The sequence below is a fragment of the Salmo trutta genome, chromosome 35 (genome assembly GCF_901001165.1).
Source record: "Salmo trutta chromosome 35, fSalTru1.1, whole genome shotgun sequence".
NCBI classification, from domain to species: Eukaryota; Metazoa; Chordata; class Actinopteri; order Salmoniformes; family Salmonidae; genus Salmo; species Salmo trutta.
In genome coordinates, this window is record NC_042991.1 from 2812576 (window position 1) to 2839732 (window position 27157).

The 27157-nt window shown below is 43.1% G+C and overlaps 1 protein-coding gene across 5 annotated transcripts in view; it reads right to left on the reverse strand.

Moving 5' to 3' along the window:
* Positions 1-27157, reverse strand: part of LOC115174451 (utrophin-like) — a 193831-nt gene that overhangs the window by 113408 nt on the left and 53266 nt on the right. For all 5 annotated transcript variants that reach the window (XM_029732984.1, XM_029732980.1, XM_029732981.1 and 2 more), the window contains exons 2-3: positions 12726-12898; positions 9424-9580 (exon numbers count right to left, since the gene is read on the reverse strand). In XM_029732984.1, the coding sequence (XP_029588844.1) occupies positions 9424-9580; positions 12726-12898 (330 nt within the window). The remainder of the gene's footprint in view (positions 1-9423; positions 9581-12725; positions 12899-27157) is intronic.

Genomic DNA, 27157 nt, shown 5'->3' on the forward strand with positions numbered 1-27157 from the left:
GGTTAAAATGTTTGTTCGCTAGACTAACTTCCTTTCATGGGCATCGATGTGCCAGGCCAGCTAGTAAACATTAGCATACTGGCCAGGGGCATAATGTATGAATTAATGGTTGGATCAGAATCGCCGTTATAATCATTGGTGAGTACTGCAAATTAAGTAAAACCACAAGTCCAAATCTCCATCCATGCTCGGCCATGGAAACCCATTTCATGAAGCTCCCGACGAACAGTTATTGTACTGACATTGCTTCCAGAGGCAGTTTGGAACTCGGTAGTGAGAAGATTTTACGCGCTTCAGCATTCGACGGTCTCTTTCTGTGAGCTTGTGTGGCCTACCACTTCGCAGCTGAGCCGTTGTTGCTCCTGGACGTTTACACTTCACAATTAATAGCACTTACAGTTGACCGGGGCAGCTCTAGCCGGGCAGAAATTTGACGAACTGACTTGTTAGAAAGGTGCCGTCCTATGACTGTGCCACTTCGAAAGTCACTGAGTGTACATGAAGCCTATTGGAAATTTATGAAACAGAGAGACGAAAGATAAATTCATTTGTATATTTTTTTTCTTGGTCAATTTTTTGGGGAAGCCTGGCATCTATGAACACACACCAATGCACATTAGTGAACTCAAGCAACAATAATGTCATTTTCATCAAAATGATAGATACTGCAAGGACCGTCTTTATCTCTAAATGTCCAAGTGCCTCAGTAGAAGTGCCTGTATTGGAATCATAGTTTTCATCTCCCAGTATCATCAACGTTGTAAACTCTATGTGAACCCTATTTTCCCCACTGTTCAGATTCCTATGGCAGCCTATCCACCACAAAACTACCATCTCCATATCAAACAAGTAAAAAACTAAAATGTCACTTTATTCAACCTCGCCTTTCATTCTAAAACAAGACATTTTACATTCAAAGGAACGGGCGTCTAGACGCACACATACTCATACACACGCACTATACTGAGATGGGGTCTCTCCTCATCCCAGCACTGTAAACAATAATCTCAACATCTATTCAGGTGATGGCAGCAATTCAGAATGTCCTCCCTATCTAACCTTCTCTCATCGAAAGAGACAACAAGAGATCGAGAAGAAAGAGAGAGAAAGAGGGAGATAGCAGGAGCAGCGATTGAAGGAGGGAAAGGCGGGTCAAATGAGATTTTCCTGAGGTCATGGTGAAATTAAATGAGCGATTTAGAATAAAGCGAGGCATTCACCCAGCACTGTTCACAGTAGCCTGCAGGCTTCATCAGAGGACTCACTAATACCAAATGATATCACCCACACATTCTCTCTATCATACTCTCGCCCTCTTTCTCACACACACACGCACTCACTCTGTCTTTTTGTGTTCTATTTCACTAACTCGAAGTCACTCCCGCATCCTCCCTTCACACACACACACACACACACACACACACACACACACACACACACACACACACACACACACACACACACACACACACACACACACACACACACACACACACACACACACACACACACACACACACACACACACACCGGTTAGTCCGGTGGGGACTAGCGGTCGCTCTCTAAATTACCTTTTTTTTAAAAACATGAATTTAACCTTTATTTAACTAAGCAAGTCATTTAAGAACAAATTCTTATTTACAATGACGGCCTACCCCGGCGACACCCTACAGGACTCCCAATCACGGCTTGATGTGATACAGCCTGGATTTGAACCAGGGACTGTAGTGATGCCTCTTGCACTGAGATGCAGTGCCTTAGACCGCTGCACCACTCGGGAGCCAAACTAACATGTGTGCCAAAACATCCACTCCAAGGGACGAGATGAAGAAGGGGAAAGCAGGACTACATGTACCAGAGTAATTATTCTTGCTTTGATATAGCAGCCAGAACCCCAGGGGGCCTCTGATGCCTATCGGGCTGTGTGATTGCTTTGTGAGAGGACGATGTCAGAGGGAAATAAAGAGGAACTACATTATATTGTTATCACATTTCAGGTAAGACCCAGATGCAGACAATGTCAAAGTAACAACAGTTTAATAATCGATCAGGAGCAGGCAAAAGACAGGTCCAGGGCAGCCAGAGGTCAGTAATTCAGATAGGTGGGGCAAAGGTACAGAACAACAGGCAGGCTCAGGGTCAGGGCAGGCAGAACGGTCAACACCGGGAAAACATGGAAACAGGCACAATCGAGAGACAGGAGCAGAGGGGAAACTGCTGGTAGGCTTGACGAAACAAAACGAACTGGCAACAGACAAACAGAGAACACAGGTATAAATACACAGGGGATAATGGGGAAGATGGGCGACACCTGGAGGGGGTGGAGACAATCACAAAGACAGGTGAAACAGATCACGGTGTGACAATTGTGAGCCTTGCTGTTTTTATAAAGGCTTATGGTTTATTCAGACAGGACGAGATGATGAAGACAGAGTAGCGTAATTTCCGGGGGCTCCATTTGTCACGCAACACCGGCCCAAGTCCATTGAAGAGATTATGACAGCATGCTGGGTTGAGTGTTGTAGTAGGATTGTCACGCCCTGACCTTAGAGAGATGTTTTATTTCCTCTAGTTTGGTTAGGTCAGGGTGTGATGTGGGGTGGGAAATCTAGGTTTTGTACTTCTTTGTGTTTGTCTCTGATTGGGAATCATACTTAGGCAGCCCTTTTTTCCCTCCTTCGGTTGTGGGATCTTGTTTTTGTACAGCTCAGTAAAGCCTGCAGAACGTGACATTAATTTTCCTTGTTTGTTGTTTTGATTTAGTGTTCTGAGTTATAATAAATATTAATCATGAGCACCACGCTGCACCTTGGTCCACAAAATCGTCACAAGGATACTTTTCTTAACAGACTAATGGAAATACTTACAAAAAAGGAAACATTAACAGTTATATTTGAGTATACTTCATGTCATAAATCAGATTTTAGAATATATATTTTCTTCATAATAATATTTTTTATTTTTACTTTGGCAGAGTTGAGAAAATAAATGAAATTAGGGAAGACAAGGACATTGAGAGGCAGAGGTGATTCATGTGCCTTTATATAAAAAGAAAAGAGGGAAATTGAAAGGGTGTTGGCATTGGCAGTGGGTATAAATATAGCCGCGTCTTCAAATATCTTCCTGTCGAAATATTGAATTATGTTATATTATGCAAATGTCCCCTATGGTGGACAGAACACGTTACTACTACACTACACAGACGGAACATTTTCACCACACAATAATAACAGGAAATACACACTTTTTTAAACCTCAGATTGGTGATGATACTATAAAAGTTTAAAGTCATCACGATTACACAAAATCGATTGCTTAAAACAGATCAATATATTTGGGTTAGTACCAGTGTTTTTGTCATATACGACTGTTTGTGGCAGATCTTTGAACGCTGCTGTCATTTTCCAGACCATGGTGGCAAAAAATGTTTTGTCTGGCCTCAATACCACACACATATTTGAAGCTCAAACTGTCACTCAAATGAAAGACAACTCCTGTTGCTATTTAGAAATCGATGTGGGAATTCGATTTGTTGAAATTATATAGTCAAAAAAGTGTAATTTCCTTTTTCCGTACAGGCCATCTACCGTAAACATCTCCCCACAGAGATATGAGTTGATAAATGGCTACTACAGGTTCTCATCTAGTAGTATACCCAAATTATTTGAGGTTTGTCTGTTAGAAGAGTGCAAACGGTACATGTTGCCACAATTATTGTCCTAGATCCATTGATGTCAATACAATATTGATGTGAGTGATACATTTGTGCTCGCTATTGATTAAAGTAGAACAAGCTAATACATTTCAGTGTAGAGTGACCGCTTGGTAAATATTGGTGCGTGAACAGTTTTTTAGGTATTAATACAAGTAGTCTGAACCCAAGTATTACACATGTGTTGGGAGTAATTTTTATGTCTTGGTCTTCAACATATCACATATTTCAGCATATTGATATGAATTTGGACATTTAAAACCAGTGTTTGATATTTGGCTATAAATCAAAAAACCATGACAACAGGAAGCAGCAACAGCATGAGTTTCAACTTATGTTTTAGGAATATAAATGGTTGTTTTAACATAATTGTTTTACAGAATTCTACTTAATCAGGTAAAAACTACTGGATGATTTCTTGATTTTGATGATATTACTGAAATCGTGAAAATGGGTTTGTCTTGCCTACTTATGGACAGGGCCTTGTGGAAAAACACTCAAAGTAGAAAACAACCATTAAAACACAAGCTGATGCGTCCCCTTTCAAGAGGAAATAAAACAACTTTCCTCAATTGCCTGGATGAGATAAGAGATTACGATCTGTCTGAGGAGGAGAAAATAGGGAAACAAGATGCATGAAAGGCAAAGAGGTTGACACAGTCTTCTGTTTACTTCTCTCCTCCCTGATACAGTAGTTGCAGTATTGGTTTTGGCACTAACAGTAACAGAGTTGTGACTCTTCAGAAAAACGTTTTCTTCAACTAAGAGCAGAATAAGTGGTGCTACAGTGACAAAAATTCCACCAGGATGACATTTTTTCAATGCACTGTAAGCCTGGAGTGTATCTTGTAGCTGTGAGACGTGACCTTGACTGTGTGTTGTGTACGAAACAGCAGAGAAGACGGTCTTATCGGCCTCTACCCTGTGCTGATGAGGAGATGATAGCATTACAACACAGTAGAGAGGAGAGAAGGCTATTTTCAGACCTCCATGAATCTGGCCTCTCCCTTTTACTTTCCCTCGAAATATCTCTCTTTCCCCCTCTCCTCAAGGCAGTCAGTGTGAATTGAAGCAGAATCATGCTAACTCTGGAAGACATAGCTGATAGGATTGGAACCTGGTCTGGTCGTCTGCTGCAATAGCCAATCCGTGACAATGACTGATGAGTTGTGCATTCTGAGATGCCGTTCTGCACACCACTGTTGTACTGTGCTGTTATTTGGTTTGTCTGTGGCCCGCCTGTTAGCTTGCACGATTCTTGCCGTTCTCCTTCGACCTCTCATCAATGAGCTGTTTTCACCACAGAACTGTCCAGTTTAAAACCTCTTACATCTACACGTTCCGCTAGCGGAACGTCTGCTCCAATATCCAATGATGGGCGGGCGCGAAATACAAACTCCTCTAAAATCCGAAAACTTCCATTTTTCAAACATATGACTATTTTACAGCTATTTAAAGACAAGACTCTCCTTTATCTAACCACACTGTCCGATTTCAAAAAGGCTTTACAGCGAAAGCAAAACATTAGATTATGTCAGCAGAGTACCCAGCCAGAAATAATCAGACACCCATTTTTCAAGCTAGCATATCATGTCACATAAACCCAAACCATAGCTAAATGCAGCACTAACCTTTTATGATCTTCATCAGATGACACACCTAGGACATTATGTTATACAATACATGCATGTCTGTTCAATCAAGTTCATATTTATATCAAAAACCAGCTTTTTACATTAGCATGTGACGTTCAGAACTAGCATTCCCACCGAACACTTCCGGTGATTTTACTAAATTACTCACGATAAACGTTCACAAAAAGCATAACAATTATTTTAAGAATTATAGATACAGAACTCCTCTATGCACTCGATATGTCCGATTTTAAAATAGCTTTTCGGATGAAGCACATTTTGCAATAATCTAAGTACATAGCCCGGCATCACAGGGCTAGCTATTTAGACAGCCAAACAGTTTAGCCTTCACCAAAATCACATTTCCTATAAGAAAAATGTTCTTACCTTGCTTGTTCTTCGTCAGAATACACTGCCAGGACTTCTACTTCAATAACAAATGTAGGTTTGGTCCCAAATAATCCATCGTTATGTTCCATCAACAACGTTTTGTTCGTGCGTTCTAGACACTATCCCAACGCTAAATCTCGGCCACGAGCATGATGCAGAATTTGACAAAAAAATTCTAAATATTCCATTACCGTACTTCGAAGCATGTCAACCGCTGTTTAAAACCAATTTTTATGCAATTTATCTCGTAGAGAAGCGATAATATTCCGACCGGGAATCTGCCTGTCTGTATACTGAGGGAAAAACCGAAAGCCGGGGGCGGGGCGGGTCACGAGCGTAAGGCTTAGTCCATTGAGTGACCACTCAGCTTTTGCTCTCGTGTGCTTCAGCCAGGGCTTTGAATTACGTCATTCCTGTTTTTCCCGGGCTCTGAGACTTCATTGGAGACGTGCGAAGTGTCACGTAACAGCAGAGATCCCTTGTAATAGATAGAGAGAATCAAGAAGGGCAAGAAATGTTCAAACAGGGTACTTCCTGAACAGAAGCATCTCAGGTTTTTGCCTGCCATAGGAGTTCTGTTATACTCACAGACACCATTCAAACAGTTTCAGAAACTGTGGAGTGTTTTCTCTCCAAAGCTAATAATTATATGCATATTCTAGTTTCTGGGCAGGACTAATAATCAGATTAAATTGGGTACGTTTTTTATCCAGCCGTGAAAATACTGCCCCCTAGCCATAAGAGGCTAATGTTCAATCAAACAGTAACTGAATGCCTTGATACCTGTCTGCCTGCTTTACATAGCAGGCCATGGCCACATGACTTGCTGTCTGTAGGAGCTCCCGAGCGGGACTAAGTCTAAGGCACTGCATCTCAGTGCTAGAGGCGTCACTACAGACACCCTGGTTCAAATCCAGGCTGTATCACAACCGGCCATGATTAGGAGTCCCATAGGCTGGCGCACAATTGGCCCAGTGTCATCCGGGTTTGGCCGGTGTAGGCCGTCATTGCAAATAAGAATTTGTTCTTAACTGACTTGCCTCGTTAAAAAAATATATAAAAAGGAGCAAACCATGTTTGTGAATGGGGTGGTGTATCTAATGAACTGGCCACTCAGCGTAGTTTCTCATCACATTGTTTATGCTGTATTGAAGGTATCACCTGTGTTAGGGCCAGCACACCTACAATGTAAACTGCTTCCTACAGTTGGCTCTGGGCACTAAAATAAACAAGATAGACATCTTCAAGGCAGTTTCATCCAAATGAAGGTTACTTCTCTACCTCTGTCCTTGCCCCCTCAAGTCAGAAAAATCCCCTACAACCCAGTAAGACAATACATTTGAGACTTGGCTTTGCTAAGTAAACAAAATGAAAGCCAACCAACAGAATAAAGGACTTTAAAGTTCACCAGGCTCAATTCAGATACATAGGAATCCCTCAACACTAGAAGTTTCTAAAGTTAAATAAGGAGAAACAAATTAAAAGTTAAGTCATCAATGATAGGTAATTATTCACAGAAGTTCAAAGTCAGAAAGTCTCTCTCTGTTCCCTCTGTTTCACTCTCTCTCCCTGGTTCTTTCTCTCTCTCTTTCTCCCTCTGAGGGAGATAAGGTTGTGGCAACGCAGCAGTTTAATTTCATTTTACTTTACAACCTGCCCATCCAGGTACAAATCGTGCTAATCAATCACACAGACAGTGTGATTAAACCACCTTAGCGTAGCTATTCAGATTATATTAGCTTCAACTTTGGCTTCCATAGCTTAACATAGGCTGTGTAAAAATGTTAGTTTGGCTTAGCCTCTCAACTGAACAATAATATTAGCAAAATGAGGACAACAACACTCTCGAAACTTAAGCCTCCACAAACAGTGAGTTAATTAAACCCCCTTCAAAACCAGTAAATAGCAGACACACACTCCTAATCACTCCTTTTAATTATATACTTCACTCAGTTTTAATTATATACATACATACAACATATTGTTGTAGCTTCTCCCCACACTGAGAAGAAAATGACAACTGTTGCAGGGAGATAAAAGTAGAGAGTGATTAAAAAAAGGCCACGAGTGCTCTCTTCTCGTCCCTCTCTCTCCCCCTACGCCTCTCTCTCCCGCTCTAAAATCGGTTAATTTAATAAAGCTGATTGATGAGTTTAATCAGTGAGACGCTTACACAGGGCTTTTATTGGATAATTGAATGTGTGATTAATAAAAGCTATTATCAGCAGACAAAAACACAGACACAATCGACACACTCACTGGAGGAGAAGAGCACTGTCAGGCAACATCCGCCCCGGAATAACAAAATGTCTTCCTTTCCACCCTTTCATTTGTTTACATTAATCTATATGTACTGTAAACAACTAGCTGTATTCATAAAAACAGAGGATAAATTATGTTGTTGACTTGGTGATATAAGGATTGATATGCCCCAATAAAAATGCTATGGTTTTATCGTTCTCTTTGACTGATTCAGAAAATGTCTCTTTACTCCCTCCTGAGCTCTTCATCTCAATCTTGCCACCTCCTCCTTTGCTTCTTCGCCTGTCTCTCCATTAACATCCTCCTTCTCTCGCTCTCCTGTCTCACTTCTCCATCGCTCTTTCTGTCTCCTTGATTTCTCAGACCGTCATTTCATCATCCTTTTCTTCCTCTCCTTTCCACTCTGCTCCAGCCCTCCTATATCTTCCTCATTATTCATGGGAGTGGCTTAGCTTACTTCTTTCCCTCTTTGCTTCCTTCCTTCCTTCCTTCCTTCCTTCCTTCCTTCCTTCCTTCCTTCATTCTGGACATTTCCCTGTACCTTCCTAAGCCTCCATTCAGACCTCCAATTTACATATACCGATGCATTTACTGTATGTATAGTACACTAAAATATAAAAGCAACATGTAAAGTGTTGGTCCCATGTTTCATGAGCTGAAATAAAAGATCCCAGAAATGTTCCATATGCACTAAAAGCTTCCTTCTCTCATATTTTGAGCACAAATTTGTTTACATCCCTGTTAGTGAGATTTTCTCCTTTGCCAAGATAATCATTCTCCTGACAGGTGTGGCATATCAAGAAGCATTGTGCTGGGACAATAAAAGGCTACTCTAAAATGTACAGTTTTGCCACACAACATAATGTTACAGATGTCTCAAGTTTTGAGGGAGCGTGCAATTGGCATGGTGACTTCAGGAATGTTCACCACAGCTGCTGCCAGATAATTGAATGTTGATTTCTCTACCATAAGACGCCTCTCACATTGTTTTAGAGAATTTGGCAGTACGTCATGTGGGCGAGCGGTTTGCTGATGTCAACGTTGTGAACAGAGTGCCCCATGGTGGCAGTGGGGTTATGGTATGGGCAGGCATGAGCTACGGACAACCAACACAATGTCATTTTATTGATGGCAATTTGAATGCACAAAGGTACCGTGATGAGATCCTGAGGCCCATTGTTGTGCCATTCATCTGCCGCCATCACCTCATGTTTCAGCATGATGATGCACAGCCCCATGTCGCAAGGATCTGTACACAATTCCTGGTAGCAGGCATGGTAAGGACTGTGAAAAAGTTGTGTTACGGTACTGACCATACAGTGTCTGTGTTACGGTAAGGATGACGCAGTGGTTGTGTTACGGTACTGATTGTACAGTGGCTGTGTTACGGTAAGGATGGAGCAGTGGTTGTGTTATGGTACTGACCTTGCAGTGGTTGTGCTGCTGCAGCAGGGTGGGGACATCTCCTCCTATGGGCATCTGTTTGGCCAGTTCCTTCTCCTTCAGACAGATCCACCTCCACAGCTCCTCCAGCAGGCTCTGAAGACGACTCCAACGCTCCGCACTCGCCTCCAGGTGAGCCCTGGAAACAAATGGCCATAACATGGTTAAAATATGGTTAAAACACAGTTACAACCCAGGTAAAATATGTTCACAATATGGTTATAACCTGGTCGAAACATGGTTACAAGAATGTTATGACATGGTCAGGTCCATCTCCATGTAAAAAGTAAGTTGCACAAGTCTTGGATTGGCGAGTGTGTGCCATAATGACGCAGAGGAGCAGGAGCCTCCTATCTCCTGGGTTCTGTAGCCTGAGGCACAAGTATAGCCCCTGGACAGAACTCTAGTCTATCGCCTGGCCTTACCCCCAATCTATCTCCTTAATGCTGAGTAAGCAAGTAGAGAAGCACCGGGTCCCATTTTTTAAGTCTTTACATGGTATGACTCTCAGGGCAACACACAAACCTCAAGACCTCTAAGTTCGTATCTCCATATAAGCAGAAGGTTAAACCAGCCATACAAGTCCTAGTGGATACTACAACAGAATAACATGGTTAGACCATGGCTAGACTGGTGAGGTTGGGGTGGATTGGTGTGTCAACCATTGCAGTTGGCCACATTTCAAAGTAGCAAGTTTGCTGGATATCTCTTGTCCAACATCTTGAAGCATTAAGACCTGGAGACAAGTGAGCATTAGAGGGAAAATCTACTCTCTCTGGAGGGCAGCCAAAACCACTTATATTGGAGTGTATTTGGGTTGGTGCATTGTGTGCATCAAAGTGTGTGCATATAGAGTATAATGTGTATTATTATTTAATGTGTGTGTTCTTAAATGTTTTGTTTTGACATCCTCTGCTCACCATAATGCGTCTGACCATTAGTTTCATAGCAGCTACTCATTATTATTATGTACAGTAATTAAGACATAATGTGCTCTAAATAATACACCCATTGCAGCAAACACACCCATGCGCTCGCATGCACAGGCACAGTGCATGTACGAACACAGCACACACACGCGCACACACACACGCGCGCAGAACCTGCTGACAGCTCAGCCTTGCCTCCATCCTATGGAGATACACAGAGTTATATGGTTTATAGGGAATAATAGTGCTCTATTATAATATTCCGACTGGGCAACATTGTATTCATTCAAAGGCTGAAAGAAAAAAATTGAGAAGTATCATGAATGCGCTTCTCAGTCTCACTGTTCTCAGCCTGACCACTCACAAACAGAGCTGCTGTACTTCGCCAAGAGACTGCAGACACCCCATTTCACTTTCTGGCGCCTTCTGAGAGCCAATGGAAGCCTTAAAAAATGTCACAAAATACAGCAGAGATGCTGTATTTTCGATAGAGTTGCAACAGAAGGAGAACAAATTGTCAGACAGGGCACTTCCTGTATGGAATCTTCTCAGGTTTTGGCCTGTCTTATGGGTTCTGTTATACTCACAGACACCATTTAAACAGTTTTAGAAACTTTAGAGTATTTTCTATCCAAATCTACTAATTATATGCATATTATCATTTCTGGGCAAGAGTAGTAACCAGTTTAAATCGGGTACGTTTTTTATCCGGCTGTGCAAATACTGCCCCCTAGCCCCAACAGGTTAAAAGGTAATTTGTGGAATTTCTTTTCATTATAATGCGTTTCAGTTGTGTTGTGACAAGGTAGGGGTGGTATACAGAAGATAGCCCTATTTGGTAAAATACCAAGTCCATATAATGGCAAGAACAGCTCAAATAAGAAAAGAGAAACAATAGTCAATCATCACTTTAACAAATAAAGGTTAGTCAATAAGGAACATTTCTAGAACTTTGAACGTTTCTTCAAGCGCAGTCGCAAAAACCATCAAGCGCTACGATGAAACTGGCTCTCATGAGGACCGCCACAGGAATGGAAGACGCAGAGTTACCTCTGCTGAAGAGGATAAGTTCATTAGTTACCAGCCTCAGAAATTGCAGCCCAAATAAATGCTTCACAGAGTTCAAGTGACAGACACATCTCAACATCAACTGTTCGGAGGAGACTGTGTGAATCAGGCCTTCATGGTCGAATTGCTGCGAAGAAACCACTACTAAAGGACACCAATAAGAAGAAGAGACTTGCTTGGTCCAAGAAACACGAGCAATGGACATTAGACCGATGGAAATACGTCCTTTGGTCTGGAGTCCAAATTGGAGATTTTTGGTTCCAACCGCCGTGTCATTGTGAGATGTGGTGTGGCGAGCAGATGATCTCCGCATGTGTGGTTCCCACCGTAAAGCATGGAGGAGGAGGTGTTATGGTGTGGGGGTGCTTTGCTGGTGACACTGTCTGTGATTTATTTAGAATTCAAGGCACACTTAACCAGCATGGCTACCCCAGCATTCTGCAGTGATACGCCATCCCATCTGGTTTGGGCTATCATTTGTTTTTCAACCGGACAATGACCCAACACACGTTCAGGCTGTGTAAGGGCAATTTGACCAAGAAGGAGAGTGATGGAGTGCTGTATCAGATGACCTGGCCTCCACAAATCACCCGACCTCAACCAAATTGAGATGGCTTGGGATGAGTCGGAGCGCAGAGTGAGGGAAAAGCAGCCAAATTAAATTGTAACGAGCACAATTTCAGTTTCTATCGCCTATTCGTCCATTTACATCATTCATTCAGTGAGGAGAGAAACACATTAGTGCCTGGCTGGTTACCAACATCCTACAGCGCATTTGTCTTGGCCCGTTAAGGTAGGAATAGGTGTGTAAAAACCAGTTAAAGAGGCTTGAAATGCTTTTCTGTTTGTGATTAAAAGATTCTGACAACTGAGCAATGTAAAATACAAATATTTTAGAAAAGTCAGGGAAGGAGCAGGACGTTTGTTCGTATTTGGGCAGATTTTTCCCCTATGGCGGTTCTAGTGTTAAATACTTATTTTCTGTGTATTGGAGTATTTTCAAATAATGTGGCCCGAATCAACTACTTCTATTGCAAGTATTTGAAATACATTTATTTTATAATTTCCTATAAATAGCCTATTTAAAAATACATTCCAATATTCAACTACTTGTCTTTTCAACAAAACAAAAACATCTGAACACTTACTACGAAATGTATGTAAAAGTAATTGAGAAATAATATTTCAACCCAGGTCTGTACAGTACTGACCATATGTTATCAGTATATTACAGTAATGACCGTATTATGTTAGCAAAGATGTGTTGTTTAGTATTATGGGACTGACCGTATGTTGGCAGATTTGGTCTTGAGGTCGCTCCAGCGCTGGTTCATGTCGTCCAGTCTGTGCTGCAGAAACACTGCCTCCTCAGAGGTCCCCAGGGACTTGACCATCTTGGGCTTATTCCCATCCACGCTCTTATAGATATCATTATGGGCATCGATCTCTGCCTGGATATCCTACAGAGAAACAGAGAGAGGTTTGAGTTTGAACAAGTCTGTTAATTTTACAGTGTTACATAAAGTACAGAGCTTCAAAGCTGCACACATACAATTGAATAGTAAAATCAAATCAACAAAATACTGTGCTTGTCACTTTCTATTAGCTTTAAAATGGTGGGAATGGAGAGGGGTGAAGGAGAGAGAGAATGATGGAGAGAGAGCCGTATGAGTGTGCTAGCTGGTCATGCGAGTGTGGAGAGACAGCTAGAGAAGCAAAGAGGGCAGAGCAGTTTAAACATCTTTCAAATGTACTCTACCTACTCAGGATTCTTGGAAAATAAACACGTTCCAAACTCCTCTGCCTCCCAATAGACAACCAATTCATTCGAAACCCCCTCCACACCCTAACCAAGCACTGTGGGTTTCCATACTAATACTAATACTCTACTAACTAGCTGGTTGATAAACTGAACCAGGTTATTTACAACTGGGGTTGGAGTGAAAACCTACAGGAGGGTAGCTCTCTAGGAACAAGGTTAGAGAGCCTTGTCCTAGGGTCTAGGTTAAACATAACACAGGTTAAGAAAATTTAATAATTCCATGCAGAACCGTTCGAAAATAAACTAATTCATTGGAACAGCAGCAGACTATTCTCAACTAGCCTAGTGTAAGGAGGAAGTCAGTTATTTTCACAAGGGATAGAAGTGAATGGCCCTACTATGAATCTCTCGCGCTCTCTCGACATCACAGTAATATATCTCCCCACCACAAATCAAATGACTAAAGGTCATAATGAGAAATAATTCAGAGAGTGTGTGTGAGAAAGAACGAGAGAGAAATAAAGAGAGAGACGTTGTGCCGGTGAGTCAGTTGGATGTGTTCCAGCTCGTTCCCAAAGTGATTTTCCTCTAACAATTTTCTTCCAGGGGAAGTTGCTGCCGAGGTGATTCTTGGATTACACACACACACACACACACACACACACACACACACACACACACACACACACACACACACACACACACACACACACACACACACACACACACACACACACACACACACACACACACACTAGTGCAATGAAATAGCCTTATCATTGAGTGGTGGCAAAGGTGACACGTGCACATGCATACTCAAACATATTTGTGGCATCAAATAGTCTAGTCATTGAGTGCTGCCACCATGAATGGCTACTTTGAGAGAGGGACGAATATGAAGAGAGAGAAAAGCATGTTTCTTAGGTACTCATGTGGGATAAACACACACCTTCAAGCTTTATTCTTACAAGGACACTGTAGATGAGGGTCACATATGTTTGCAATTTCAGCAGTGAGGGGACACACACACACACACACACACACACACACACACACACAGAGCCATTCCTCTAGACATTCCATGGCTGAACCGCTACTTGAAAAACTATACAATACCTCCACTGTGTTTAGGATTAGATGAACCATGTCCAAATGATAGCTGTGGCACACACACACCCTCTACCAAAGCCATGTATTTTCTTGCTCTTCAGACACAGAGCAACAGCAGGAGCATAAGGATAGTGGATAATGGATTTGTCCCTGTCACACAACCGTTAATGAATGGGAGATTGGCTGTCTGTGAGCAGCCCAGACAGCAGACACTGTCCCCAGGAGGCCTAATGTTACACCTATTTTGGTTTGCAGAGGAACAAGGCATTAGAGCTGTACCTATCAGAGGAATGGCTGACTGACAAACACAGAGGTGAACACAAGCACACACACAAAATAAACTAAAATAACTGCTGGACATCAACTAGCAGCTTTGGTAAACAAATACTGGACAGAAATGGAAAAACCTCTAGGAAGACAAAAATAAAGCACTACAGTGTTCCAGACATCTGAGACCAGAGCACTTGAAGGAATCTCAGTCTCCCCATGCGTTCTGCTGCAGACTAGCTGTGCCCCTCCACGCTCTGGGCACTCTAATAAGGTTGCTACCGTGACAAAAGCTTTAATGAGTTCAGTAATAACTCCTCATACTTCATAAACCTCAGACTCACTCAGATTGCCCCACTTTATATTACACAGACAGAGAGGGGAGAGAGGGAGAGAGCGAGGGAGAGAAAAGAGGGAGACAGTAGATTTCAGCAGTGTATAGATAGAAGAGAAGTGACGTTCTCTGGTTGACAGTAACAGGTGAGCTGACCGTCACGTGTTTGACTACAGAGACTACAGTGAAATAGTATGAGGCTGGGCTTTCATCTGTGGCATCAAAAAGAAACAACCTTTCCGATCAGTTTGTCCCAATAGGAGCTCAAATAGATGTCGAACATCTCAAATCTACCTCTTGAAATTTCCTGAGGAGCTCTTGCAAGCTGAAGTTCAAGCCAATCATCTTCGGCTCCAGGATGAGTCTCCTCCCCCTCCCTCCCACTTCTACATCGTCTCTGAGGTCACAGAGGGCAAAAGGCACAGAAGGGTCGCGGGGGTTAGGGTAGTCCTCCAGTGGTTACGGTCAAACCCAGCTTTCAAAACAGGGTCAAGGTCAGTACTTGATACGCAGTCAAATCCATTCCAAATATGGTCAAAAACAGTTCTCAAAATACAAATACAATTAAATCCAGTGCTCAAAACACAAATTCGGGCTATCCAACCCGGCGACATACACACTTCACATACCCTTCGTCGCCGTTGTGTTTGTGTCAGTGTGTGTGTTCGCCCTGCTCGGCTACATGGTAGAAGCATCCTCCTCGATGGAACACAGGCTAAGAAGGGAGCCGTAGCTAGCCTGCTGTCATGCCTCAAGCCTGGGGTTAGATGTCCTGAGAGCTGGGCTGAGGCTGGGTAGGAGGCAGGAGGTGACAGGCAGTCTGAGGTGGTCTATAGGCTGGGGAAGAAGTCCTTGAGCTGGGGTAGAATTCCAGGGGTCAGGGTAGAGGTCTGGAGACAGGAGGGAACTATCCAAGTGCTGTCAAGAGAGGTTTGTAGACTGAGGTGGAAAGACTGAGGGGCTGAAGAAATGTTCAAGCTTTTCCTCTTATTCCTTCCCTTTTTCTCTCCCTTCCTCCACTGCTTCTCCGGTCACTAAGGAAGCGGTTTACACTCCAACCCAGGGTAGGGACGAGTGTTTGTTCTCAATTACTCAGATAAAAAAAAACACTATCCATGCACACACACACACACACGCACACGCACACACACACTCAGGTGAAAGGAGGCAACACAAAGAGGCACATGGTCTGCCGACCTCTCATTCCTCTCTTACTAAGGTAACGCTAACACACTGCAGAGGAAACACAAACACACATCAGACACACTCTCACACTGTGTGAGAGAGACAGAGGCATGCAGTCTTAACCCTACTACTAGCCCCCTGTCCCAGCCTGGACTCCCTCTCACACCCTTCTATTCACAGCCAAGGCAGGGCCAGTTAGTGAAAGAATGTCTCCTTCTCCTCTGGAGCCCCAGGCCACGTGTCCAAGGATTGAAGCACCTGATCAGAATTACGATCCTGGAGAGAAAGTCTGGCAAGCTGGTTTCTGTGTCATGGAGCTCTGCAGAGAAGTTCCTGTCCACTGCAGATCTCCTTGCAGAGTGGTAATGGGAGCAGTTGTTCTTCCTCTTCTCTCTTCCTCTTTCACACTGCTTTGAGGAACCTTTGAGTAGAGTACCAACTATATTTCTTCCTCAGCGTTTTTTTTTTAACCTACGAGCTGGTATCCCTCTCTTCCTCTCCGGGTCTCTTTCTCTCCCTCACTCCGGCCAGTGGCTTAAGTCTTTCCAGCAGTTGTTTATTATTTTAATTAGCATCCTCCCTTTCTACACCAACTCCTCTTCCCTCTCCCTCTTTTCAGGTCATGCTCCGTTCACTAAACTAACTCAGCACCCATCCACTTCCTGAGGCCTCTACTGGCACAGAAAGAGAGTGGGGGACAGAGGTAGCAGAGGTAACAAGTGGACAGAAAGTTAGGATGATAAATGCCCGGAGAGAGGGGGAAGAGGAAGTGGAAAATAGAGAGTGTTGTGAAAAGAGAGAAAGAAGGGAGAGAAAGAAAAGAGGTGGCAGAGGGCCAAGCAAGGCAGCACTTTACTAGCAGAACTTTCTACCTGTCAGAGTCAGGGATGGTGAAAACATGTGGCTCTCACGTGAATGGAGAGAAGGAAAAAGAGAAAAGAAGGGGCTGGGGGTTAATCGGCCCATGAGGAGGTTTGGGGGTTTTAGCTTTGACACTAAAACCATACGGATACGTTAAGTCTATTTGCCTCTGTGTGGGTAGGCCTACATACAAAGGTAGAGTCAACAGCAGGACAGACGTATTGTGTGCATCTCACAAACAGATTGGCTACCAATGGGGAGAAAGAAATAAGAATGATACAATGTAGAATATTCATAAGAAGACTATGAAGTGTGCTTCACCTCATCAAAATATTGATATGCATTTTTCCCCTGTGCGGCACTTCTGATGAGGCACTATGTATGCCGAAATGAATATGAGCTGTGTGTGTTTTTGACAAGCAAGTCCAAGTTGATTAACCAACGGGAAATGAGAAAGTCCAACATGCGAGCGAGACAAATTCAACAACAACTGCTGTTTCCCTGGAGTTCGATGCACACCATGTCTGTAAGTGACAAGGAAATAAAAACACAACACAGAGGAATAAACACAGACACAGGCAAACAAGGACACACACATCCATTACTAAACATTACTACAGCTAAGAGGGATTAGGACCATTACAGAGGTAAGATGTAGCGCTATTAACCCTCAGACTGGGAGAGAAAAAGAGAAATTAAGAAAGAAAGCGAGAGAAAAACTGAAATAGAGCGAGCGAAAGACATAGAAAATAGAAAGAAAGACAGAAAAAAGAAAGAGTGAGAAGAGAGACATAAAGAGAGACGAGATGGAAAAAGAGAGACAAAGAGTGAGAGAGAAAAGAGAGAAAATGAAAGGGAGGGGGAGGCCATACTGTGTGGCTTAAAGGACTGAGGCACATCTGCCTGTAATTCCCTGGCTGGACCATAGAGGAACGGAGGGCTGAGGAACGTCAACGGGAATCTGATCCGCACCCACTAAAATCCTGGGAACTACAGCCCACGGAGGAGAGGAAAGAGTGAGAGAGAAGAAGCGAGAGAGTGGATAGACATAGAAAGATGTAATGTAGAGAGCTTAGGGAGAGGACACTTAAAGGACTTATCTAAACACTTGCTCTCACTGAGGGGATAAAGGAAAGGGGAGCATAGAATAGACACAAAAGCATAAACGCGTGTTCACGTGCACACACACGCATACACACCTGGCCCCTGTAAAGTAGCTTTTGCCCTCTGATGGGATCAAACCTAAATCAATATCAATGAGGTGCAATGACCTAGGTGGTATCTATCAACAGCAGAGAGGGAGAGAGAGAAAGAGAGAAATACACTGCTGGCTTATCCTGTATGCGTGAGGGAGGAGAGAGTTCGAGAATGTGAAGGAGGAAAGAATGGGAGGGAGCTGAGTTTGTCTCACCCTGTGAGTGTAACATGCTAACCAGACTGTTCGCGCGTGTGCGTGCGCCATCATGCGCATGTTGATTTTGATCAGAACACCCAGGTTGAAATATCAAAACGAACTCTGAACCAACCATATTCATTTGGGGACAGGTCAAAAAGCATTAAGCATTTATGGCAATTTAGCTAGCTAGCTTGCTGTTTTTAGCTAATTTGTCCTGGGATATAAACATTGGGTTGTTATTTTACCTGAAATGCACAAGGTCCTCTACTCCGACAATTAATCCACAGATAAAAGGGTAAACCGAGTGCATTTAGAGTAATCTCTCCTCCTTCAGGATTCTTCTTCTTCTCTGGACTTTATATGGCGGTTGGCAACCAACTTTAAGGTGCATTACCAACTGGACTGGAGTGTGGACCTCAGTTCATCTTTCAATCACCCACGTGGGTATATGCTACTAAAAACCAATGAGGAGATGGGAAAGGCGGGACTTGCAGTGCGTCAAGCGTCACAAATACAATCAAGTTCTATTTTAGCGTCTGGCTACGCAGCAGACGTTCGTTGGTGCGCGCGAGCAGAGTGATTGAACAACATGTATGTGTACATTTATTTTGCAATGCTCGCTCATGCGACGTGGGCAGTGTGGTCAGCATGTAAGTAGACAAGGAGCCAGAGTAGAGCTATGAGCTAAAACAGCCCAGTACCCTACTCAACAAGCTGGATGCAGTCTATCACAGTGCCATCCGTTTTGTCACCAAAGCCCCATATACAACCCACCACTGCGACCTGTATGCTCTCGTTGGCTGGCCTTCACTTCATAATCGTCGCCAAACACATTGGCTCCAGGTCATCTACAAGACCCTGCTAGGTAAAGTCCCCCCTTATCTCCGCTCACTGGTCACCATAGCAGCACCCACCTGTAGCATGCGCTCCAGCAGGTATATCTCTCTGGTCACCCCTAAAGCCAACTCCTCCTTTGGTCGTCTCTCCTTCCAGTTCTCAGCTGCCAATGACTGGAACGAACTACAAAAATCTCTAAAACTGGAAACACTTATCTCCCTCACTAGCTTTAAGCACCAGCTGTCAGAGCAGCTCACAGATCTCTGCACCTGTACATAGCCCATCTTTAATTGAGCCCAAACTACTACCTTTTCCCCTACTGTATTTATTTATTTTATTTATTTTGCTCCTTTGCACCATATTATTCATATTATTTATATTTTAACTTTTAACTTTCTTCAAACTACAAATCTACCATTCCAGTGTTTTTCTTGCCATACTTTATTTACTCTGCCACCATGGCATTTTTTTGCCTTTACCTCCATTATCTCACATCATTTGCTCACATTGTATATAGTCTTATTTTTTTCTACTGCATCATTGATTGTATGTTGTTTTACTCCATGTGTAACTCTGTGTTTTTGTATGTTGTCGAACTGCTTTGCTTTATCTTGGCCAGGTCGCAATTGTAAATGAGAACTTGTTCTCAACTTGCCTACCTGGTTAAATAAAGGTGAAATAAATAAAAAATAAAAAAAATCCATTACTGCAGGGACAACAAACACTAGCTATCGTGTGTGGACTGTAAAATACTGCTTTAACAGAAACCACACAAATACCTTTCAGCGATTGATGTGGCCACTAAGTATTTGTCCAAGTTACGTGTTTTACTTCCTTACAGATCTACGTTGAAAAATGGCCAGAAGCTTAAAAAATGCATGTAGCTTCACTTAACAGGGTATTTAGAGGACACACAACAGGACATACAGACCCCCTCCCAGATGTAAGATGAATTTAAGTTGAGAAAAAGAACAATGTTTCTAATGTGTGGGTTGGGTGTATAGGAATGTATAGTGTTCTCTCTTCAGACTGGGAGAGCATCCACTACTGTATGTCACCACAAACAGTATTATTCACATTGTTTTATCATTAAGTTAGGTTATTCTGTATGCACAGATTAACCTGACAACGTTTTTTACAGTGTAAAGAGAGTAATGTGATATTCTTAAGGCATCTATAAGTCAAACTTTGGTCACCTATCTCTCTAATGTGTATCATGTCTGTTTTGCATATCATTATTTCTCACTTTCGACCTTTTTGCTCTCTGGCAGACTCTTTCATCCTGACCTAGATAACTTTGTCTCTCTCTCTTAATCTCGTCATTCCCTCTCTTTTTTCATTTCTCACCTTCTAATGTCTCTGATGCAGACACACACACACACACACACACACACACACACACACACACACACACACACACACACACACACACACACACACACACACACACACACACACACACACACACACACACACACACACACACACACACACACACACACACACACACAAACAGCTGAGGACCTCAAAAACAAACTGTACTGTATTCAGTGCAAAGGCAGTTAAGGAACTCTTTCACTACCATAATATCATAGGCCAGCTTTCAGACAGAGGAATCATGCATTCAACACTCGTTCCTACCCAGCCTCTCCACAGGCCACGTCAACGAGGTCACTTCCTGTGCCCAGGGTTATCGCCAACGCAACACTTCCTGTTAGAGGGACAGCGTCCTGCTCGGGAGATGAAAGATCTGTGCATGTGTGTGCGTGCGAGAGAGTGCGTGTGTGTCCTCAACTACACTACTCTTAGAAATGTTTCTCCAGGGGTCCAATAAGAGGTGTTGGAGAGCACAGCCCCACCTGAGCATTACAGGAAGTTACACTGTTACACTTTGCACAGCAATCAATACAGGAAAGGACACCAGCATAGAAAGGTCTCAGAGGGCACCACTCTCAACTAGCTCACATACACCATCCTCTGTCTTCCTTCACAGAGCTACAATTGAATAAGAATGGATAGAAGGTAGATGGATGGATGGAATGATGGATAGATGGATGGATAGATAGTGAACCCTGAACAGACCATAGATCGATGGACAGATGGAACTGCATTGTCAGTGTTGCAGTAGCAATTAAGCACATTGAAAATAGATACATTGATTGCATCATGGACACATTTCTCAAGTCAGGCAGGCACATGCAGATGCATACAGGATATTTATACTCTTAATTACAATATTGTGTAAATTACAATTACCAGTATGTTTGAGTCAAACATTTCATCATTGAAAGGACTTCATTTAAGGACTTCATTTAACAAAACACATTCAATATCTCAAACAAGCTGTATTGCACAGCCAGACAAAACAACGCTCCCCACGGCGAGATGCGTCTGAAAACATCCAGGGGGTTTTCAATAGGGACATTTAAATTGATTTGGACCAGTGGTTCCATGGCTGTGCTGCTGACTGACTAATTTAATCAATCAGCTATTGATTATGGTGGAGTGTTGTTGTGGCTTGGTGGTTTGGTGGTGCTGAGCTATAGTCAATGAACAGCATTCTTACATAGGTATTCCTCTTGCCCTATCCCATCTGGACAAGAGGAATACCTATGTAAGAATGCTGTTCATTGACTATAGCTCAGAATTCAACACCATAGTACCCTTCAAGCTCATCATTAAGCTCGAGGCCATGGGTCTGAACCCCGCCCTGTGCAACTGGGTCCTGGACTTCCTGAAGGGCCGCCCCCAGGTGGTGCAGGAAGGAAACAGGAAGGAAACAACACCTCCACTTTGTTGAAAGCTGAAAACACATCACTGACAATCTGAAGTGGTCCACCCACACAGACAGTGTGGTGAAGAAGGCGCAACAGTGCTTCTTCAACCTCAGGAGGCTGAAGAAATCCGTCTTGGCCCCTAAGACCCTTACAAACTTTTACAGGTGCACAATTGAGAGCATCCTGTTGGGCTGTATCACCGCCTGGTATGGCAACTGCACCGCCCGCAACCGCAGGGCTCTCCAGAGGGTGGTGCGGTCTGCCCAACTCATCACCAGAGGCACACAGCCGGCTCTCCAGGACACCCACTGCACCCAATGTCACAGGAAGGCCAAAAAGATCATTAAGGATATCAACCACCCGAGCCATGGCCTGTTCACAACGCTATCATCCAGAAGGTGAGGTCAGTACAGGTGCATCAAAGCTGGGACCGAGAGACTGAAAAACAGCTTCTATTTCAAGGCCATCAGACTGTTAAATAGCCACCACTAGCCGGCTTCCATCTAGCTACTCAACCCTGCACCTTAGAGGCTGCTGCCCTATAGACATGGAATCACTAATCAATTTAATAATGTTTACATACTGCTTTACTCATTTAATATGTATGTACTGTATTCTATTCTACTGTATTTTAATGGATGCCACTCCGACATTGCTCGTCCTAATATTTATATATTTCTTTATTCCATTCTTTGACTTTTAGATGTGTGTATTTTCGTGAATTGTTAGATACTACTGCACTGTTGGAGCTAGGAACACAAGCATTTCGCTACACCCGCAATAACATCTGCTAAATATATGTATGTGACCAATAAAATTGGTTTGGTTGCGGGACAAAATGCAGAACTGTCCCACACAATCCGGGACATGTGGTCACCCTAGTTATAGATAATTAATGTTTACCTCCTACTGAATGACTCAAAACAAGAGCTATCCTTTAATGATGCTGTTCAGCTTCTATGTTGTATTGTAATTCCAGTGATTGTATGAGATATAAACAGCAGCAGCACCAGAGTTTTTTTTATGGTTGTATGTGAATGACAAGCACATGTATGCACATAAATACACAAACAAGTACAGGCACTCAGACACTCTCAAACACACAGCCCTATACCAACATGCAAAGCTAATTTAGAGCGCTTCCTTTGTTTAATCAGAAACAGGGAGTTGTGGGTAACCCGAACAGATGAGTGCAGGCCTTGAAGTCTGATTGGAGAGTCGACAAGGAGCCAAGGAGAGGAGAGTAGAGACTTAACAAATATCAGCCAGCTAGGCTCTTGATCCAGGAGGGGATTCTCTGCTGTTACCAAGCAAATGCTTGGTTTTGGAAAAAGCTAAGCACCTAGCTAGATAGCTAACTATAAGGGCACAAGGCGAGACCCAGATGCAGACACAGGAGGCAGATGGTTAGAGTCCAAGATGTTTATTAACAATCCAAAAGGGCTAGGCAAGAGAATGGTCGTGGACAGGCAAAAGGTCAAAACCAGTTCAGAGTTCCAAAGGTACAGAATGGCAGGCAGGCTTGAGGTCAGGGCAGGCAGAATGGTCAGGCAGGCAGGAATGGAGTCCAGAAAAACAGGCAAAGGTCAAAACCAGGAGGACTAGAAAAACACGCCGATTGACTTGAACATACAAGACAAACTGGCATAGAGAGACAAGAAACACAGGGATAAATACAGTAGGGAAAATAAGCGACACCTGGATGGGGTGGAGACATTCACAAGGACAGGTGAAACAGATCAGGGCGTGACATAACTAGCTACTAAATCAGCAACTGCAGAGCATTTAGCACATTTTAGACAGTTAACTTAATAGTTACAAGATATCTGGCAAACATTTAGTTGAGTGACTCACAAGGCTCTGGTCTCTCGTCATCGTGTGCTTGTAAACAAACACCATGTGACACGTGACTGGGGACTACCTAAGCTTCAAAATAATGTGAAAGGTGAAATGAAGAATTGATCATGTATTGCTGGTTGACTGTAGGTATTTATTTAAAATACAAATATTAAAACCTATTAAAAAACTTCTAAATAAATAGTTTCAATGCTATTGATGGTATTGAAAAAACATATTTTGGCTTTTTCCAAATATACTGAATTCAGCCTAAGCCTATACATTACACTACAGCAGCCAGCCTGCCAGACAGACAGACAAACAGGGGAATCTCAATGAGGACAAAGGCCATTGTAAATGACTGGCTGTCTATGAGAATCAAAGAAAAAAGGAATGTCCGCAACTCTGCTATGCTACTATTGTGATTTAATTAGAAGCACAAAAAATCAACTTAGTTTTCCGAGTTGACCTGAGAAAGATCCAACTCGGAACAAAAATATTGTATTTGTGTTTCTGATTAAATCACCATGGGAGCCTACCAGAGTTGCAGACATGCACCTGATAAGTTTTACGTGCATATTCTATTCATCCTATAGTCTATAGACAAACAAATACTGCTGTTACTGAATGCTGTATGAACTCACTACTGTAAGTCACTCTGGATAAGAGCATTTGCTAAATGACTACAATGTAAAGTAAATGTACTGAGTATATAGTATTGTCACGTCCTGACGAGTAAAAGGTGTAATTGGTCATTGTCGTTTGGTCAGGGCGTGGCAGGGGGTGTTTGTTTTGTGTGTTTCGGTGTTTTTGGTTTATGTTCTATATTTTCTATTTCTATGTGTATATCTAGTTTCTATTTCTATGTTAGGTTTTTGGCAATGACCTCCAATTAGAGGCAGCTGGTTGTCGTTGTCTCTAATTGGAGGCCATATTTAGTTGGGTTTGTTTTCACTTTTTTTTGTGGGTGGTTGTTTTCCTGTATAGCCTGTGTTGCCTTACGGAACTGGTTTCGTCGGTTTGTTTAAGTGTTTCCTTTAATAAACCAACGCTGCCTGTCACCATGACAAGAGGCTGCTGGTTATTTACTTCCTGAATGTTTTCAGTAAGTCAAGTCGCTCTGCATTACTATATGTTCCCTCTGCGGATGCAGCACCAAAATCAATGTAGCTATCACTCTTATCACGATGTTAGAGTTTCATCTCTCCTTGTCCCTCTCTCGGCCTCTCCATCCCTGTGTCTAGATCAGAAGGGATAGAAGTCCCCTAGGGTTTCATCCTGAATCTCTATCCTTTGTTGACTGCATGGTCTGCAATCTCCTCCAATCCATTTTTCCATTTAGGTCTAAACTAACTCGTACTCTGTGTTCCATCTGTTCTTAGCAGGGGCTCCCTTCTATCACCTAGTCTACTATCTCATCACCTCCCCTGGGGTTTAGATGCTATGGTGTGTGTGTGTGTGCCTCAGTCACTTTCACTCTCTATTGCATCTCTGTCCTCCCTAGGGATCCATTTTCACACCTACCCATTTTACTTTATGGAGTTTCCATCTCTCTCCGTCTCCCATATATTGCTGCTCTCTCCAAGGTGCCTCTGGTGGTAATGAGAATATGCAGAAGATGCAGCCTTGTCCCGCCGATCCTTCTCTGCTGCTGTCTCCCTTGAGATGAAAAAGCCTCCACAGAGTCTAGATAGAGTAATGTTCTCTGCATGCCTTTACCTCCCTCCTTACTGTGGGTCTCTCAGACACCTCATAAAGTGAGAACTGGGCCCGTCTCAATGTTCTAGCCAAGTGGTTCTCTCTATAAGATAAGGGCTAAGTCGAGATAGAGGCTAGGCCTTAAATAATGTTCTTTGTCTGTATGACCCTATGTCTGGTCTCTCCAGGGATGAGGTCTTGCTCTCTGTAGTCAACAGGGATAGGAGAGTGTACGCATCTTATATTACCTCTCACTCTATGGAATATGGAATTAGGTTCAATTCACAGAGTAGCACATATTAACTCAACGCATCCTATGGTACCCTTGTCTTGCTTGTAGTTGGCTCAGATCGTACGTTTTCAGTGGGCAGAACCTATTTCAACTCTGTGTTAACAGCTCTCTCTAATCGGAGAGACAGAGAGCCCGGTCGGCAAGGGCCATTGTTCATCCTTAACAGCCATTGTGTTGACTGGCAGGTCCTGTTCCGTAGGGGCGGGGCTGAGCCTGGAGCACCATTAACCTGCTGTTCCTGTTGCGCCCTCCAATCAGCTTTAAGATCCATTAACGCCTCAACACGACACTTAACACGGCAATAGACACCGTGTTCCACAATGTAGCTAATGAGATGGAGAGGTCTATGCAGGTACTCAGACAGCATCCAGACAAACAGTTAGACATCTTGGGAAGGTTGCTTGTCCGTGCATCATTGCAATGCATCTTCTGTGGACAATCAGTGTTGCACGCACGCCTACACACACGCCTACCCCCCCCCCCCCCCCCCCCACACACACACACACACACACTCACTCAAGGTGGTGACAGGGCAAATCCTCTTGTCATCAGTTTTCATGATGAATAACCCATCTCTGTCATGGATGGAGTAATCTGAGGTGACTGGAGAAGAATTATGTTATCCAAGACAAGGGCACCAGGAAATTAAAGACAATACAACAGGCCACAAAAATACCAAGTCCACCCTGCCATTCACAACACATGGGCTGGGGTTGCGTAGAGACTTGACCCCTAGTATAGTCGCTGGAGGAATGAGAGGGATTTCTGTGAGAGTGCTGCTATGCTTCTCGGCCAGTAAAGTGTGTTTCTTCGAAATTGCGCTTACAGCACAGCGAAGAGTTATTTAGATTAGCCTGAAAAGGAGGGATAAAGAGAGAAGAGACGAGGGGAGTGATAGAAAGAGAAGGGCAATATCTGAGAGCCACAAATCTAAAAGAGCTGACACTTCCCCTTACATTTATTCATATAGAGTCAAGTGATTGCCCCCGTGTGTCTGTGTGTGTGTGTGTGTATGTGTGTGCGTGCGTGCTTAAGTTTGTGTGTGATTGTGTGTGTGTTGTACAGTAACATGCACAGTCTTCAAATAATGTTAAAAGCAGGCATCCATGTTGTTCTGCTTGTCGTTTTCTCCTCCCTCTCTTTTCTCTCCCCATATCCATCTCTGTGATGAAACAGGCTGTGCCAGCCGAGGAGCGAGGCAAGGCGAGGCTGCGGTGCTGAGAGGCAGAGAGGTGTTAGTGTGTTTGAGCTTCAGACTCATCCACAACACAAAACTCAATTAGCCTAATTACATGGAAATGGAAAGAACAGAGTGAGTGGGAGAGCGAGAGCATGAGGGAGGGAGGAAAAAAGTGTTTGTGTGT